Source organism: Megascapheus bottae, chromosome 26 (assembly GCF_031878675.1).
Source record: "Megascapheus bottae isolate mThoBot1 chromosome 26, mThoBot2.hap1, whole genome shotgun sequence".
NCBI classification, from domain to species: Eukaryota; Metazoa; Chordata; class Mammalia; order Rodentia; family Geomyidae; genus Megascapheus; species Megascapheus bottae.
The window spans coordinates 4,217,851-4,232,296 of NC_143534.1; the positions used below are offsets into that span (position 1 = coordinate 4,217,851).

A 14,446-nucleotide genomic window follows, 5' to 3' on the forward strand; every position below is an offset into this window, starting at 1 on the left:
CTGTGGGCGGGGGGAGGAAGAATATGAGGCCTAAGATTTCCTATTTACCTCTTTAGCAGTATTTATTTCTCAGAGACCTGGATTCTGTCCATTTGTGTTCCTGGCTTTATATTTTATTTCATTTTTCTTTCATACCTGTAGCTGCTTCTTTTTCAAAAGAAACATATGGCATTGAGACTGAGGTGCTAAGATCTGAGCCTGAATTTTAGGGAGGGAGCTCCCATGTCCTTTTGCTCAGGGGACAATTACTTGAAGGTAGAGAGGGCTCTCACTTGATAGTTTTAATGTTAAATGTAACATTGGGGTGAAAGGAAGTAATAATTATGAGAAGGTATTGCAAATTGGAATAGTTTTGAACATCCACCCCTCCCAACACCACCCCAGGATATCCTAGAGTTTAGTGCTGTCCTTGTAGAACCATAAAAGTCTAACATAAAATACAAGAAAACATATAATCCAGCATCACCATTCCATTTTGCACTTAAATAACAAGCACAACAGTCATAATTTCAAAATCATTCATTCTGTCATTTGCCCAAATTAACATCTTGACATAAAAATATTGTGCACGGTTTTTGTGCACACATCTTTTGCAAGTTGTGTATGATTCTGAAAATGTCCCCATAATTATTTTTATGTAGGGCTAAAAAAATGATTTCTTTAGGGAACATTGAAAGTAGTTAGGAAGTTCAGGTTCATGTGTTGTTTTCTAGCTGACCAAGAGTCCCCTAGCCCCAAACTCAGTTTTCGGCAATGAGAGTCACAGTCATTTGATTTGAAATACTAAGCCTGCTGCTGTGTTAATTAAATTACATCTCAGTTTCCTCATCTGTAGAATTTGATTAGCCAAGAGTAACCCCTCATTGCTTCTCTCAAGCTTTTGAATCAGCACACATTGCAACATATTAATCACTGTGAGTGTTAGCAAATTGAGCCAGTAGATAATTCTGAAAGACCTTTAGAGGTTGCTCTCAAAGAGGCAGGGACCATGTATTTATTTTCTTTTTAGAACAGTTAACTGGCTCATTCCAAACCAAAGCCTATAAGCAAACCAGCTACTGGTCTGGTTGAATGAATCCTTTCTCCCATCAACACAAAATATTGAGGAAGGATGTGGATCATCCAGTTCTTTTTGTTTCCCTTGTAAGATAAAATATAGATGAGAGCTTCTACTCTATCCACAGCTGCACAACTCTGTCCCCAGAACTTTCCTACTGGACGTCATGCACCTCTGCTAATCCAGTCACCCTTCTGAGGGGTATGCAGAGAACCTATCACAGAGTTCACTCAACACTACCAACAGATGTCCCATTACAGAGCGGCCAGTGGGATTCACTAATGGCTAGTATAGTCCCTCCATCCCAGAAAGCAGAGAATCTGCCTCTGAGACACCCACACATGGACTCTTAGGGTATTAACACAAAAGGCAAGGGGAGGAAGGAAGTAGAACCTGTCATGTATTTCTTCTGATTTTGGAAGGGCAGGGGAACAGATTGATATCTATTATTTTAACCTGACCTGAAAGAAAGTTAGTTAAGATCAAAATCTTGGGAAATCTTTTTCTGTCAGTTTCTTCAGCGGGGGCATCCTGGTGTCTACTGTAGACCACTATTATTTAAATCGAGATAGTTGGTGTTTTGTGTGCTCGTTTCAAGAGAGCCCAGGAATCTTTGATGCCATGTGAGTGAGAATAGGCTAACAAAAAAATGACTTGAGGATTATTGTGGTTCTAGCTTAACTGAAACAATATTCATTTTAGAAACGAGGGGGTTGAGTTTCAGAGAACTTAACAAATGCCCAAATCACATGGGTTATTTGTCAGAAGTTACAATCAAGCCATTCTAACTTTAGTGCTTTATGTAAATAGGCTTTTAAAGCTGAGTTTATAGGCATAAGCCACTGGTGCCTGGCCCAGACTGCTTTTGTAAGGGAGGTCTTACTACTTTTCACCATACCAAACTGCCCTTGCATTTTGATCCCCCAGTTTCTGTTTCCTGGGTAGCTAAGAATCCAGGTATGGATTACTCCATCTGGCTCTACTGATGTTTATGTTGGAATGTGAGCAGTTACTTATAAATATATGAATATATTCATCTATTGGCATATATGTAAATATCTATCTATCTATCTATCTATCTATCTATCTATCTATCTCTGAGCTAGCTACCTATGTTGATTGTGACTTATGACACTCAAAGTGGTAGCTACCATGCCCTTTATTTGTCATTACCACTCCCAAGTGTACTTTTCATTTGGAACAAAGTTATGACAGAGAGAGAAAACTCATCCTAGATGGAGGAAGAATTCTATAGTCATAGAAAGCAGTTTCTAAGGTAGACCATGAAGAATGTACAGAGAAATCTCATAGATTTTAATGTAGATGACCTGACATTTTTGTATCTACAAAAATATTGCCACAAAGCACCCATCTTCTAAGGCACCTTTCTAGTCAAGTTCAAGCCCTCTCATTTTTCACTCTGAAATACTTTTTCTTTGGACTTCTTAATTTGTCTAAGACCACACATGCTTATTCTGATGTTTTCATTTAAAAAAACTCATTACAATATCTGTATTGCCAAGAAGTTCATATTAATGCATAGTTAGCATGCTTTTTTATTGGCTTTAAAAGAATTTTTATTGGTTTCCTAAAACAAATAAGAACATTGACATAAACAGACATGACACATTTAGAGTCAGAATTTCCACTAATATTCCCTTCCCATTGGGCAATTTTACTAGGGAGATAATAAAAGAACAAAGGTTTCCCTGGAGATATTTATGTGTGCTGACTTGGTTTATTATTGTATATGACATTAAGTTATTATTTTTACCAAAAAGAGAAATAGGACAGTAGTGCTTTTTTTCTCCCAGTCTTTCATCTTCAGTCATTGTTCTTAAATTTAAATAACTCACATCAAAGAACTTGGACAGGAGACCTGAAAGTATTACAAAATGATATTTTGAGATAAAATCCACTCTATCAAATGCATTTGTAGTCATATTCTCATTCAAGGGTATAGAGTGGGCTGGAAAGGAGAAGAAGGGCAGGCAACAAGTTCTGGGAAACACAGGATCCGTGAGTATGAAAATGTTCTTTGTAAAAGCTCTTAGGAGAATTATTTTTCCCTTTGTTCTTGTGTGTCGTCGTCTTCTCCTTTAAGGCATGCCTATGGTCTGAGAATGGCAAAGGCATGCTTAGCAATTTCTGGAAGCAAAAATGGTGTAGATTTGTGAAGTATATTTCCCAGAACTCTTTTTAGTAGGATGCTGATTGTAACCATAAATCAATGGGAGAGGGAAGCAGAGAGAGAGAGAGAGAGAGAGAGAGAGAGAGAGAGAGAGAGAGAGAGAGAGAGAGAGAGAGAGAGAGAGCACAAAGAGAGTGAGACAAAAATACATACATACTTACACAGATAGAGAAGAAAGAGAGATAGCGAGGAAAACATCATAGGTAAAATAATTTAGGCATACAGAATTTTCCTTGATGAATATCATACAAATTTCTCTTTGCCACTGCTTGATTTCTTGGTGTAAGTACAAGCTCTCAAGTTCTCTATTGACATTTAAAAGGACACTATTTAAAAAATAGATGTCCACAATATCCTACTTTTTCATATATTTTTATTGTAATTAATAGAAGGGTTACATTACATTCTCCAGATGGAAGGTGCATTACTTCACATACATTGATACCCTTTCTCATGTCTTGGTCTCCATATGGCAGTTCCTCAAAAGACTAAACATAGAGCTCCCCTATGACCTAGCAATTCCACTACTTGGCATTTTCCCAATCGTCCAGAAACAAGGACATACTAAATCCACTAGCACAATGATGTTAATTGCAGCACTATTTACCATAGCAAAGATATGGAACCAACCTAGATGTCCCTCAGTTGATGAGTGGATCAACAAGTTGTGGTATTTGTACACAATGGAATTCTATGCTGCTGTCAGAAAGAACGACATCACCCCATTTGTAAGGAAATGGAAAGACTTAGAAAAAATCATATTAAGTGAAGTAAGCCAGACTCAAAGGAACACAATATCCTACTTTTATAACCACAGATCAGATTTCAAACTGCCTTTCTATCTGTTCTATGTCTACTCAGTGGTCAGGTGTTCCCCCTTCTAGGATACTATCTCTGAAAGGAGGGAAAATGGTACCATGAAACTGCTGTGAAGGTCCAATAAGAACTATCAAATGGGCAAAACTCTTTGTGAATGGAGCCCAACATAATGAAGCCAAAATACTACGTTGCTTGTCTTCTTGAAATCCGCAGGCTGTTGATTTTGTTTACTTACTCACCACAAGAAAAAAATTGGAAATGATGATTATCAATGGAATCAAAAGAATCTGTGGGTGGACAGGCAGGCCTGTATTACGTGAGTCTACAAGGCCCTTCACCCAGCTACTCCTCACAATAAGACACTCTGAGTCATTCAGCTTTCCTTTTGATACCACACAAGATTCCATTTCCCACGGATTCAGACCATTCTTGAGACGGTACTGCCAACCTAAGAGAGAGTGGCTGGGGGGAGTGAGGGGGGGAGAATCAGTGTTTTATGGTAACTATGACCTTTAGATAGAGCAAAGTATAGTATTTTACTGCTACGTATTTGTGCAGGATGTGAGAAATAATGGGATGGAATAATCTTGAACATTTTAGATGGATTCAATTACTTTCCTTTACACTGCAAATGCTCTTCATTGCTGGTTTCTGAAATGTGAAACCTTAATATTCTATTGAATGATAAAGAATCATCATTATTTAAAGCTGTATTAATGTGCATCCTACCTTAGACATTCTTTCACATCAGGAATGGAGACAGATCAAAGAGTTAATTTTTTTCCCCTGTATTTTCCAGATATTCTCCTGGAAACCAGTGATTTTCAAACTGAAGGATGTCATATCCCCAGAGAGCTGGGTGACAGCATGAAGAAAGGAAGGAAAAAAAACACAGATGGAATGAATGGTTGGGGATATTAATCAATGTAACAAATTTAAAGGAAGGGATGGGTAGTTTGTCAGGAATAGATTTCTGTTATTTAAACTAGGATGGGCTAATGTAATGAATTTATTCCACTTTTCTTATCTCATGTTTAAAATTTAAGGACAGCATGTCATTTTCTGCTTTTCTGGGACTCAGGCTATGGGTTCTGATGAGACTTCAATATGTTATTTTCCCTTCTCAATTCTATTGGCCTAGGCTGGTTGTGTGCAGGGGAACAAATGGATAGCTGTTTGTCAAGGTGTTCACATGTCTTGAACCAAGACTTTTTAGCTATTTTAGGTGTTGATTTCTCAAAGATCCATATCCTCATGGCATGCAATATTTTCACAGGAGAAAGCAGGAAAACTAGAGAAATTCTGGGAGGCAGAGAGAGAGAGAGAGAGAGACATGAATTGTGAATGGAAAAGGAAGGTGAAGCAGCTGATGACGTGGGGCTGCTGTGTTCTCAGAGACCCCTGACCTGACTTCTATATCAGCCTCGCTTTCAGGGGGTACAGGAAAGGCCTTTATTCCAGTCCCTCCCCTGTGTGCTTCTCAAGCATACAAATGGGTACAACTAACCATTACCGCATGGGTCGGAAGTTTCCTTGTGAGTAGAAAACACTAACGGTATCCTTTCCCTGAGTGGGTATGAGACTCATGGACTCTAACATGGCATATTAGCAAGAATCGTTACAGGGCTGGAATAGATCAGGACAAACAGAATGGGACAGTTCTGCCTTTCTCAGAAGACTGCTTTCCTTTCACGTGTCAGCTCAGGATACCCTTCAGGACACACATTCAATCTAAGGTCCAGAAAATGTAGCAATGCCTTTTTTTCTTCTTTTCTTATTAATCAAGACTATGGATCATACAGGGAATTTGTGGCTTTTACCAAGAAATTCATATATTAGGAAAATACATGCCTCATTTATTTTTGTGAAGCAGCAACAAAAAAATCACCTACTGTCACGTCTCGACCATATTCTTTGATTTTCATTTTGGCAGTACTACTGATATTTGAACTTGGGGGTAAACATCTGCTTCTACTCTTTGAGCCACACCTGCAGCCCTTTCTGCTCCAGGGTGGCCTGGTCTGTGATACTCCCATGAACACTTGCTGCCATAGCTGAGATGGCAGCTCACAGTTCCACATCCAGCTCCAAGTTCAAAACTGAGTTGGATCCCTCATTCACTGGGCTGTTAGCCATAGTCTCTCCATCTTCCCAGTAGGGTTGGACATACCCTCTTCTCAGCACTGTCATTGTCACACAGGGCTCTTTTTGTGAGCTGTCATGGTAGGTAGAAGCCTCTAGGTGACTCTTTGGTCCTTATGCTGCCGCTACCCCTAAGTCAGAAAAGGTTTAAACCAGGGGCCTGTGGTGTTTTGACACCTACTTCCCATTGGCACGTTGGGCAGCGATTTTATCAAGCCGAGGAGGCAGTTTTCAACCATACTTAGTAAATTCTAGGGCAGCCCAGAGCCCAGAAGCTTTATCAAGGCTGATGCTCCAGCAGGCTGGTGGTTGACTGACGGAAAGGCTGGCTGGTGAGAGTCACCCCCAACCCCAGAGGTGGCGGTAGGTGGTCCTCCAGAGCCAGCCACCAAGTACCAGAGGGAGGTAGGCTTTCCCGAGGACTGTCGCCAGCAATTCATGTAAATTGCAGTTTGAGTGCAATCAATAGACGAGACAAACGGCCAACCTAGCCACAGGAGGACATAATGAAGGTGAGGCTGTGTAAACGGTCCCAGATAACAATGGAAGGGAAATGACAGGGCAGCGCTCTATTGAATAAGTGCAGAGCCAAATGAGCTGCGCGCGGGGGTCAGGCTGTCCAGCTGCTCCAGTGTCTGTGTGCTCGTGGTCGTCTGTAATTGGTGGTGGCAGCAGCGCTGGCTGGCCGGGAGGCTGGCCTGCATTCAAGCCACATTTGTTCTGCATTACAACCTGCTCTGGATGCCACCCGAGGGCCCAGCTCACTGGTCAATCCCCAGTGGGCAAAGCCACCTTGGAAAACACCAGTTGTCCCCACAGCCCTAGTCAAGAGGCCCCACCACTAGAGCCACAGGAGAAGCCCGGCTCTCGGGGAAAATCCACTGGACATAAGGTTATGAGAATGTCTGCACTTCCTTCAGTATCTAGGAAACAGTCTCGGATAAATGAAGAAAAATACACTAAATGGGATCTATCTTTGTCTTTAGGAAAACTTGAAAGATGTCACTTAAGAAATGTAAACTTCCATCCACAACCTATGTGGGCAGTGGTATTTCCGAATTTTTTCATATCAAAGGTTTTCATGAGTTTTATCAGTGGCGAATGAGTTTTTTAATTTTAATTTTTTATGACTTAGAATATCTTCGTTTGATTACAGTTGAAGTAGTTTTTGTATTATTGCTTTTTTGGGGGGGCGCATCATGGAGCTTGAACTCTGTCTGGACACTGTCCCTGAGCTCTTCAGCTCAAGGCTACCTACCCTACCCTTGAGCCAAGCCCCACTTCCCATTTTATAGAGGTTAATTGAAGATAAGAGTCTCAGGTCCTTTTGTGCCCTGGCTGGCTTTGAATCTTCATCCTCAGATCTCAGTTTCCTGAATAGGGGAGCCACCGCATCCAGGTTGTATTATTACTTTTTAAATTTATTTTTATTGTAAGATTGACATACAGAGGGGTTATATTTATGTAGGTCAGGTATTATGAATGAGTTTTGATTTTTCTTCAACTAAATTTTTAAAACTGTAGTAGTAGGTTGTTACTAAGCACTGTCAGAATTGTACTTTTATACAAGATTCAATTTTTTTAAATGAGAATTTTTTAAAGAGAAAATTCAATTCATAATTAAATGTTAGATGCCATATTGTGTCAAGAGCTAGTTTTTTGTTGTAGTGGTATAAATAAAATTATCTTCTGATTGGGTCATAATAATAATGTCTGTATATTAAAAAAAAACTTTCATATGTCAAAATTGCCAGGCACCAGTATCTACTTAGGAGGTTGAATTCTGAGGACTGTGGTTCAAAGCAAACCCTGGTAGGAAAGACTACGAAACTCTTATCTCCAGTGAACACCAAAAAGCCACAACTGGAACTTGGCTCAAGTGGTAAAGTACCAGCTTCGAGTGAAAATGTGTGCAAACGCTGAGTTCAAGTCCTAGACAAGGACAAAAACAACAACAAGCATGACAATAACAACAAGGAGACACACATCAAAATTAACCGGAGAGGTCTCTATCTTTAAGATGAGGAATTTTCCTCAAAAACTGCGAATCAGATGGCCATCAGAGATCAAACACAACTTCACTTTTTAGACAAGAAAACCAGAGAAGAGAAACTTCCGTGCCCTGGGGCCTCTCCATGGTTAGTGAGCTGTGTGAAGAGCCTTCCCTTTGGCCCTTTCTCCAACTACATCACATTTATTTCTCATATTCTGCCAGCTATCTTGGCTTTTCAAATGACATGCATTTGATTGTCATTGTATTTCTTCAACCATTGATTTGCCAACATAATTAAGGAAAATATCTCAGCAAAGCCAACATTCTAATGTTCATTAATGAGCCGGTGCCATTTTTTTTTTGTTCCAGGCAGACAGGCACAAAGGAATATACCCTTGAACAAAGATAATTCTTGTTGAAACTTGCTTTCATTGGTAAACCATATGTGGAATTTTTCTATTCATAATAAATTTCATTTGGTAAAGATTTCTCAGCCTTACTCCATATATTGTAAGTGTTGTATAAATGATGTAACATATTCATAGCATCATGCTTCTGAGACTTCTCCAACAATCTGGTGGGCAACTCAGCTGTCCAGGGTCCTGAAATGCCCACAGTGGAAATTCTGCAGTACTGGACAAGTATTAAGACCAGCTACCAGAGTCAATCCCAGTTTTATGAGGTAGGACTCAGAAGGAATTTTTGGTTTATTCTGGTTGATCCGTGTGAATAAATCCAGGTAAAGTGACTGAGCAAATGGAAAATGGTATAGAGAAAAAAAGGCTGTAGAAGTTCAGTCAACCTGAGATAAGGTGTGTAGGGAAGTCACATTGAAGATTTAAAAGTAGACAGTTTCTCTCTCTCTCTCTCTCTCTCTCTCTCTCTCTCTCTCTCTCTCTCTCTCTCTCTCTCTCTGTCTCTCTCTGTCTCTCTCTCTCTCTGTCTCTCTCTCTTACACATACACACACACACACACACACACACACACACACACAACTGGACATTCCCCAAAGCACTCCTATAGATTTTATAGACAATTAGAACCAGAAGCAGACTTGAATAATCAAGTAGAATAATGAATATTCAAACCTGATAGAGAGACACAGAGATTTCTGTTCCTATAAAGATGTATGCTGGTTGTGGGGAGAGGGACTTCCCATTTTATCCAGGGTAAAGGCATTTGTGACGAGTCAGTTGCATTTTTGTTCAAAGAACACTGACCTTTTCATTCATTCATTCATTCACTCATTCATTCATTCATTCATTAAGAGATATTACTCAACAAACCCAAGTACCTATATTTTAAATATTGAGTGAATGATTAAAGTTGATTGAGTGTGGGATGCACTTATGTTTTGAGTGTGGTATAGACATCAGAGATGCTGAGCAGAGTTATAGTCTCCGTGCATGCGTAAAATGAGAGCCAGCTGTTGGAAAGGGGCTCCAGAAACCTGGAATGTTCTCTTACGAGAACCAGGCTGGAAACTATTGTGCACATGTACGGTATGCACGGAGGAAGATGCTTTAATTATTAACAGAAGAGAGAAAGAACTTCCGGATATTTATTTAAATTTTCTCTCAAGGGAAATCTGAGGACCCATTGTGGGTCCAGGTGTTACAAGGGTTAAGGAGAAGCTGCTCTGTCTATTGAGCAGGTCATCTGAATCCCAGTTTCCCAGGCTCTGCTTTTCAAATGCCTGGGGACATTTTCCCATGTGACAGTTATACTCTCCCCAAGATGTTCTCAGGGGAGAAGAGGTAGCTTGCTAAAAATTGTCAGAGACTAAAACAAATTCACATCTCTATTTTTAAAAAAGATCACTTCCAACCAATATTGGTATATTCTACATTTTCTACAATTGTGAAAATAAATTTCCCTGCTAGGAGTTTCTACCAACTATGCCTGGGTGTAAAGTGTATTCTACACATTTCAGCAACATGGAAATGTCCATCACCTTTGCATTTAGGTGGGGCCTGGCTGAGTTTTAGAGATCCATTCACAGACTTGGTTATATTTTCCAAGTTGTTTGCATCATATTTATGTTATGCTTTTCCTTTGGTCTACTTTATTATAAAAAGGTTTTGTGTTTGGTGCAGTTGAAAAAAGATAATGAAGGCAAACTTGCCAATCTTTGCATACTAAATGTGTTTAAGCTTCAATTACTTCTGTAAAATTTGCTTTGCCTTTCATAAGTATTCATTTTAGGTATGTAAATATATTTTTCTCAAATCTTTTAAAAAATTTTCCCCAGGAAATTATCAATCCCTATATTCTCTGAGAAAAATGATTAAAAAAATTAAAAATAATACTCAGATACCTACCTGGAGACCTGTCATTCTTTAAGAATTTTACATATATGAGTCCATCAATACAGCAGCCATTGGAGATTCCTATCCAAAAGGTCCTTGGATGTATCACACTCATTATTAGCATTTTAGATACTGCTTCTTCCTCTTCATTTTTCTTTTTGTATTAATCCTGAGGCTCAAACTCAGGGCCTGAGCATGCTGCTCTCTGAACGTCATTTGCACTCTACCACTTGAGTGACAGCTCCACTTTTTTGGTAGTTTATTGAAGGTCACAGTCTCACAAACTTTCTAGTCTGGGCTGGTTTCACACAGTGATCCTCAGATCTCAGTCTCCTGAGTAGCTAGCATTATAGGCATGAACCTGCAGTAGTATCAGAACATGTTCTACTACTTCTGACTTTCCCTCTAATGCATTAAGTCAGAATGGTGACGAAAAGTCTCATCTCCAGTCTTTCCTGTAAAAGGAATAGCTCCCATGTAGAGCTACGGTGTTTTCTCCTTGTCACAGAAGCACGGCCTGCATTGATGGATGCTATTTGGCATTTTTATCAACTGAGCAAGAGCACTAGGCAAAGGCCAGCCTGCTAATGTTGACCCCTGCCAGCCACCATCCAGGGTACTTGAAGCATCCACAATTACTGCTCCAGTGTGCTTTGCAGGACACAAGAGGTCAGAGCAGTTAGGTTGTTAGGTTGTGGTAGGGCAATAATTCAGGTCCTGTTTGGCTTGTGCTGTGTTGAAGAAAGCTGACAAGATCACATGTAGTTCTGCGGGTGGAGGACAGACTGAATGCACACCAGCCTGCCAAGCAGACTTGGAGCTGGGCAGAGTTTGTGATGGAGGGAGTAGGGGTGGGTGGGTTTGTGCCCAAGTTCTAATCAGCCTCAGAGCTCCTGTCAATGCCTCATTCCTGGAAAAGGACAGTGAATCCATCTTTTGCCACTGAAGTGCAGATTTTTATTAATTAAAGCCTCGAGTATCTTATGCAGAAACCAAAATATTCATGACTTCTGCATGTCTTTTCCTCCTCTTATCTGCTCACCACATAATCCTCCATGCTGGACACCTGTGAAACGAGAACTCGTGCTCTCCCTTGAGCTCTGGTGTCAGGAGAGGAGTTATACCAAAATAAAGCACATAGACAAAACACAACCACAAAGAACTCCAGAAACAAATGTGTACATTTTAATGCCTCATTAATGATTTCCACGATTATAAGTTTTAAAGGTATGCATCACATTATTATTCATTATTATGTCAAGTTATCTCTTCATGCCTCACTTATTTAAGATGTGTGTTCTTCTTTCCTTAAAGTAATCATAAGAGGTTTTTCTTTTTTAGATCACAAATGTACTCCTTCAATGATGCCCTTTCCTTTTCAATTCTAGATGTTTAGGAGAACCTTTTAATTCTAGATGTTTACAACCACACTTAATCTCAAACCAGGCTAATTTTCTGTTCTTGGGTATTTGAATGGGCAGTATTTTTCAGGTTACTAGAACTGATCGCAATCAGACAGATAGACAGACAGACAGACAGACTGACACAAATACAGACACACACACGCACACTTAACAAACACATGGAACCCAGAAAAATCCTCTCCTGAGTAGCCACAGGGGGTCACTGGAGAGCGTGCTGCTGTCAGTAGATGCATCTTTCCTTATCAGACTCTTGCTTTGCTTTAGAATGATCTTATTAGGACCACAGGATTAAAAAGAAAATTGAAGCAAGGGAATTTAAGCAGGAATCTATTTCTAAACATTTAATAAAGGTGAATAAGATTTAGAGATAAATAAATTCTCCTGTGAAGAGAATTTTCCTCCAGGCATTTCTGTGAAAGAATGTCTTGGCCACTTAGGGGTTGGTTCATAGGAAGTTGAACTCCATACAGATGTGTGTGTGTGTGCGGGGGTGGGGATGGGGGAGGATGTCAATGAATTTGCAACACCATTCTGTGATATGCTGAGAGAATTATTAAAAATGGGAAGAAGTCCACATAAAGGAGTGGCAAAACGCCTAAAACACTTAAAATCAGACTAATATATAATGATTATGTCTTATCTAGTGAAGAGAAATTGAATATGAAATATAAAAAGATGTCCATGTTTAATTGTTTTGTATAGTCGACTATATCAATAGATTTCAAAATTTAATAAATATATCTATTTTGGGAAGTACTAAAACTTCTGGAGCTTTCAAAAACTATGGGTGTACATGTACATTTCTAGAAAAACAAAAGATTGTAAAACAGAGAATGCATAAAATCCTGGGTTTGATTCTTTGGTACCACATACACAAAAAAGCCGGAAGTGGTGCTGTGGCTCAAGTAGTAGAGCACTAGCCTTGAGAAAGCCCAAGGACAGTGCTCAGGCCCTCAGCTCAAGCCCAGGACTGGCAAAAAAATTATTAAAAAAATTCACTCTGAGCCTCTTCATTGTGCTAAAGAATCTGTTTTTATTCATCACTCTCTAATTTCAACGAGTTGAAGATTTGAGAGTTGTCTCCAGCTAATCACTTTATTTTTAATTATTTGATAGATTACTCTCCAGCAAATGATAATTCCACTGGATTTAGCTGTGCTGGAGGCAGTAAGATTGGTAATTGTTTCAGAGACAGAGGAGAACTCCAACCAGATACACAGAGAAAGTTACAGTTCTAGCTGTAATATTGATGCTGATGGTGAACATATGATATATTAAAAATAATAGGCTCTGCTATAACAAGTGCAGTTTCCAAGTTGCATTTATAACTAGACACATGCCTGACTATACAAATACCTTGTGCCAAAATGCTTTTTGAGTTTTGCTAAGGTCTAAATTAATTTGTTGTTTTTCTATAGCCATATGTTTTAGTTACTGCTAATTTGAGCTAATGCACTCTGATGTTACAAAAAGGAAGTTTATTTTTTTACAAGTCATCTGTTTAGAAGGTGCAATGAGATTGCTTATCAATAAAGCAGCATGAGATGTTATAGCATCTTGCAATTAAACATCAAATGAAAAAAATTGTACTGTGAAAAATGTATGAAGTGCATCATGTATGTGAGACAGACATATCCCTGACAGATAAAGTATTAACTTACAATAAATCATAAGGATAGCAGGCTGTTTTATTTTGTCTGACTCAGGTAAAGAATATACCATAATGATTGGAAAATTTAAATGGGCCATTTCCAAATTCAGTTATGAATTCTAGGTGCCAAACATAGAAATATATTTTTTCTGGAGTTATTCTAATGCATACTTTATAAAATTAGAATTAAATTATTCAAGGTGCTATATTTTTAGTAGAACCACAGAATCATAGAAAATGTGATATGTTTGCTGCTTTAAAATAGTTTTATAGATTTATAATTGCCCAAATAACATGAATTTCAGTAACACTTGCATGCCACTTCATTACCTGAGAGTGAAGAGAAAAAGGTATAACAAAGACATATAGTTGCTCAGAACTTCCAACCGTGGACATTGTCTGTGATTAGTATAGGTATTTAATAAGGACTATGAGTACTTTTAGATGAATAATTTAGACATATGGTCAGAATCTAAGAGATTTTCTAGCATGACCCTTTGTTACCACAGCTTTGACAGACACATAGAGAAGAACTTATGTAATTAGACCCACACTTTCTCTTGGGATTTATTTATCACAGTACATTTTTTCCTCATTTGTAATAATTAATATTTATCTAAGATACTACCCATAGGGGATCACAATAGCTCAATAGCTTTGTACATATGACCATGTAGTATGATGCTAAGCAAAATGCACTCCAAGATGTGAAAACAAGAGGTTTTTGTTTGTGATTGTTGTTTTTAATGTACCATTTCTTTTTTCTTTCATTTTTTCATATATTTTTATTGTAATTAATAGAAGGGTTACATTATATTCGCCAGATAGAAGGTGCATTACTTCACATACATTGATACCC

General features: G+C 38.8%; 1 protein-coding gene across 1 annotated transcript in view; it reads right to left on the reverse strand.

Moving 5' to 3' along the window:
- The window catches only part of Adarb2 (adenosine deaminase RNA specific B2 (inactive)), a 324,779-nt gene extending 324,614 nt beyond the window's left edge, over positions 1 to 165 (reverse strand). The window contains exon 1 of the mRNA XM_090318701.1: positions 136 to 165. Coding sequence (XP_090174827.1) covers positions 136 to 165 — 30 coding nt within the window. The remainder of the gene's footprint in view (positions 1 to 135) is intronic.
- Positions 166 to 14,446: the final 14,281 nt, after the last annotated feature.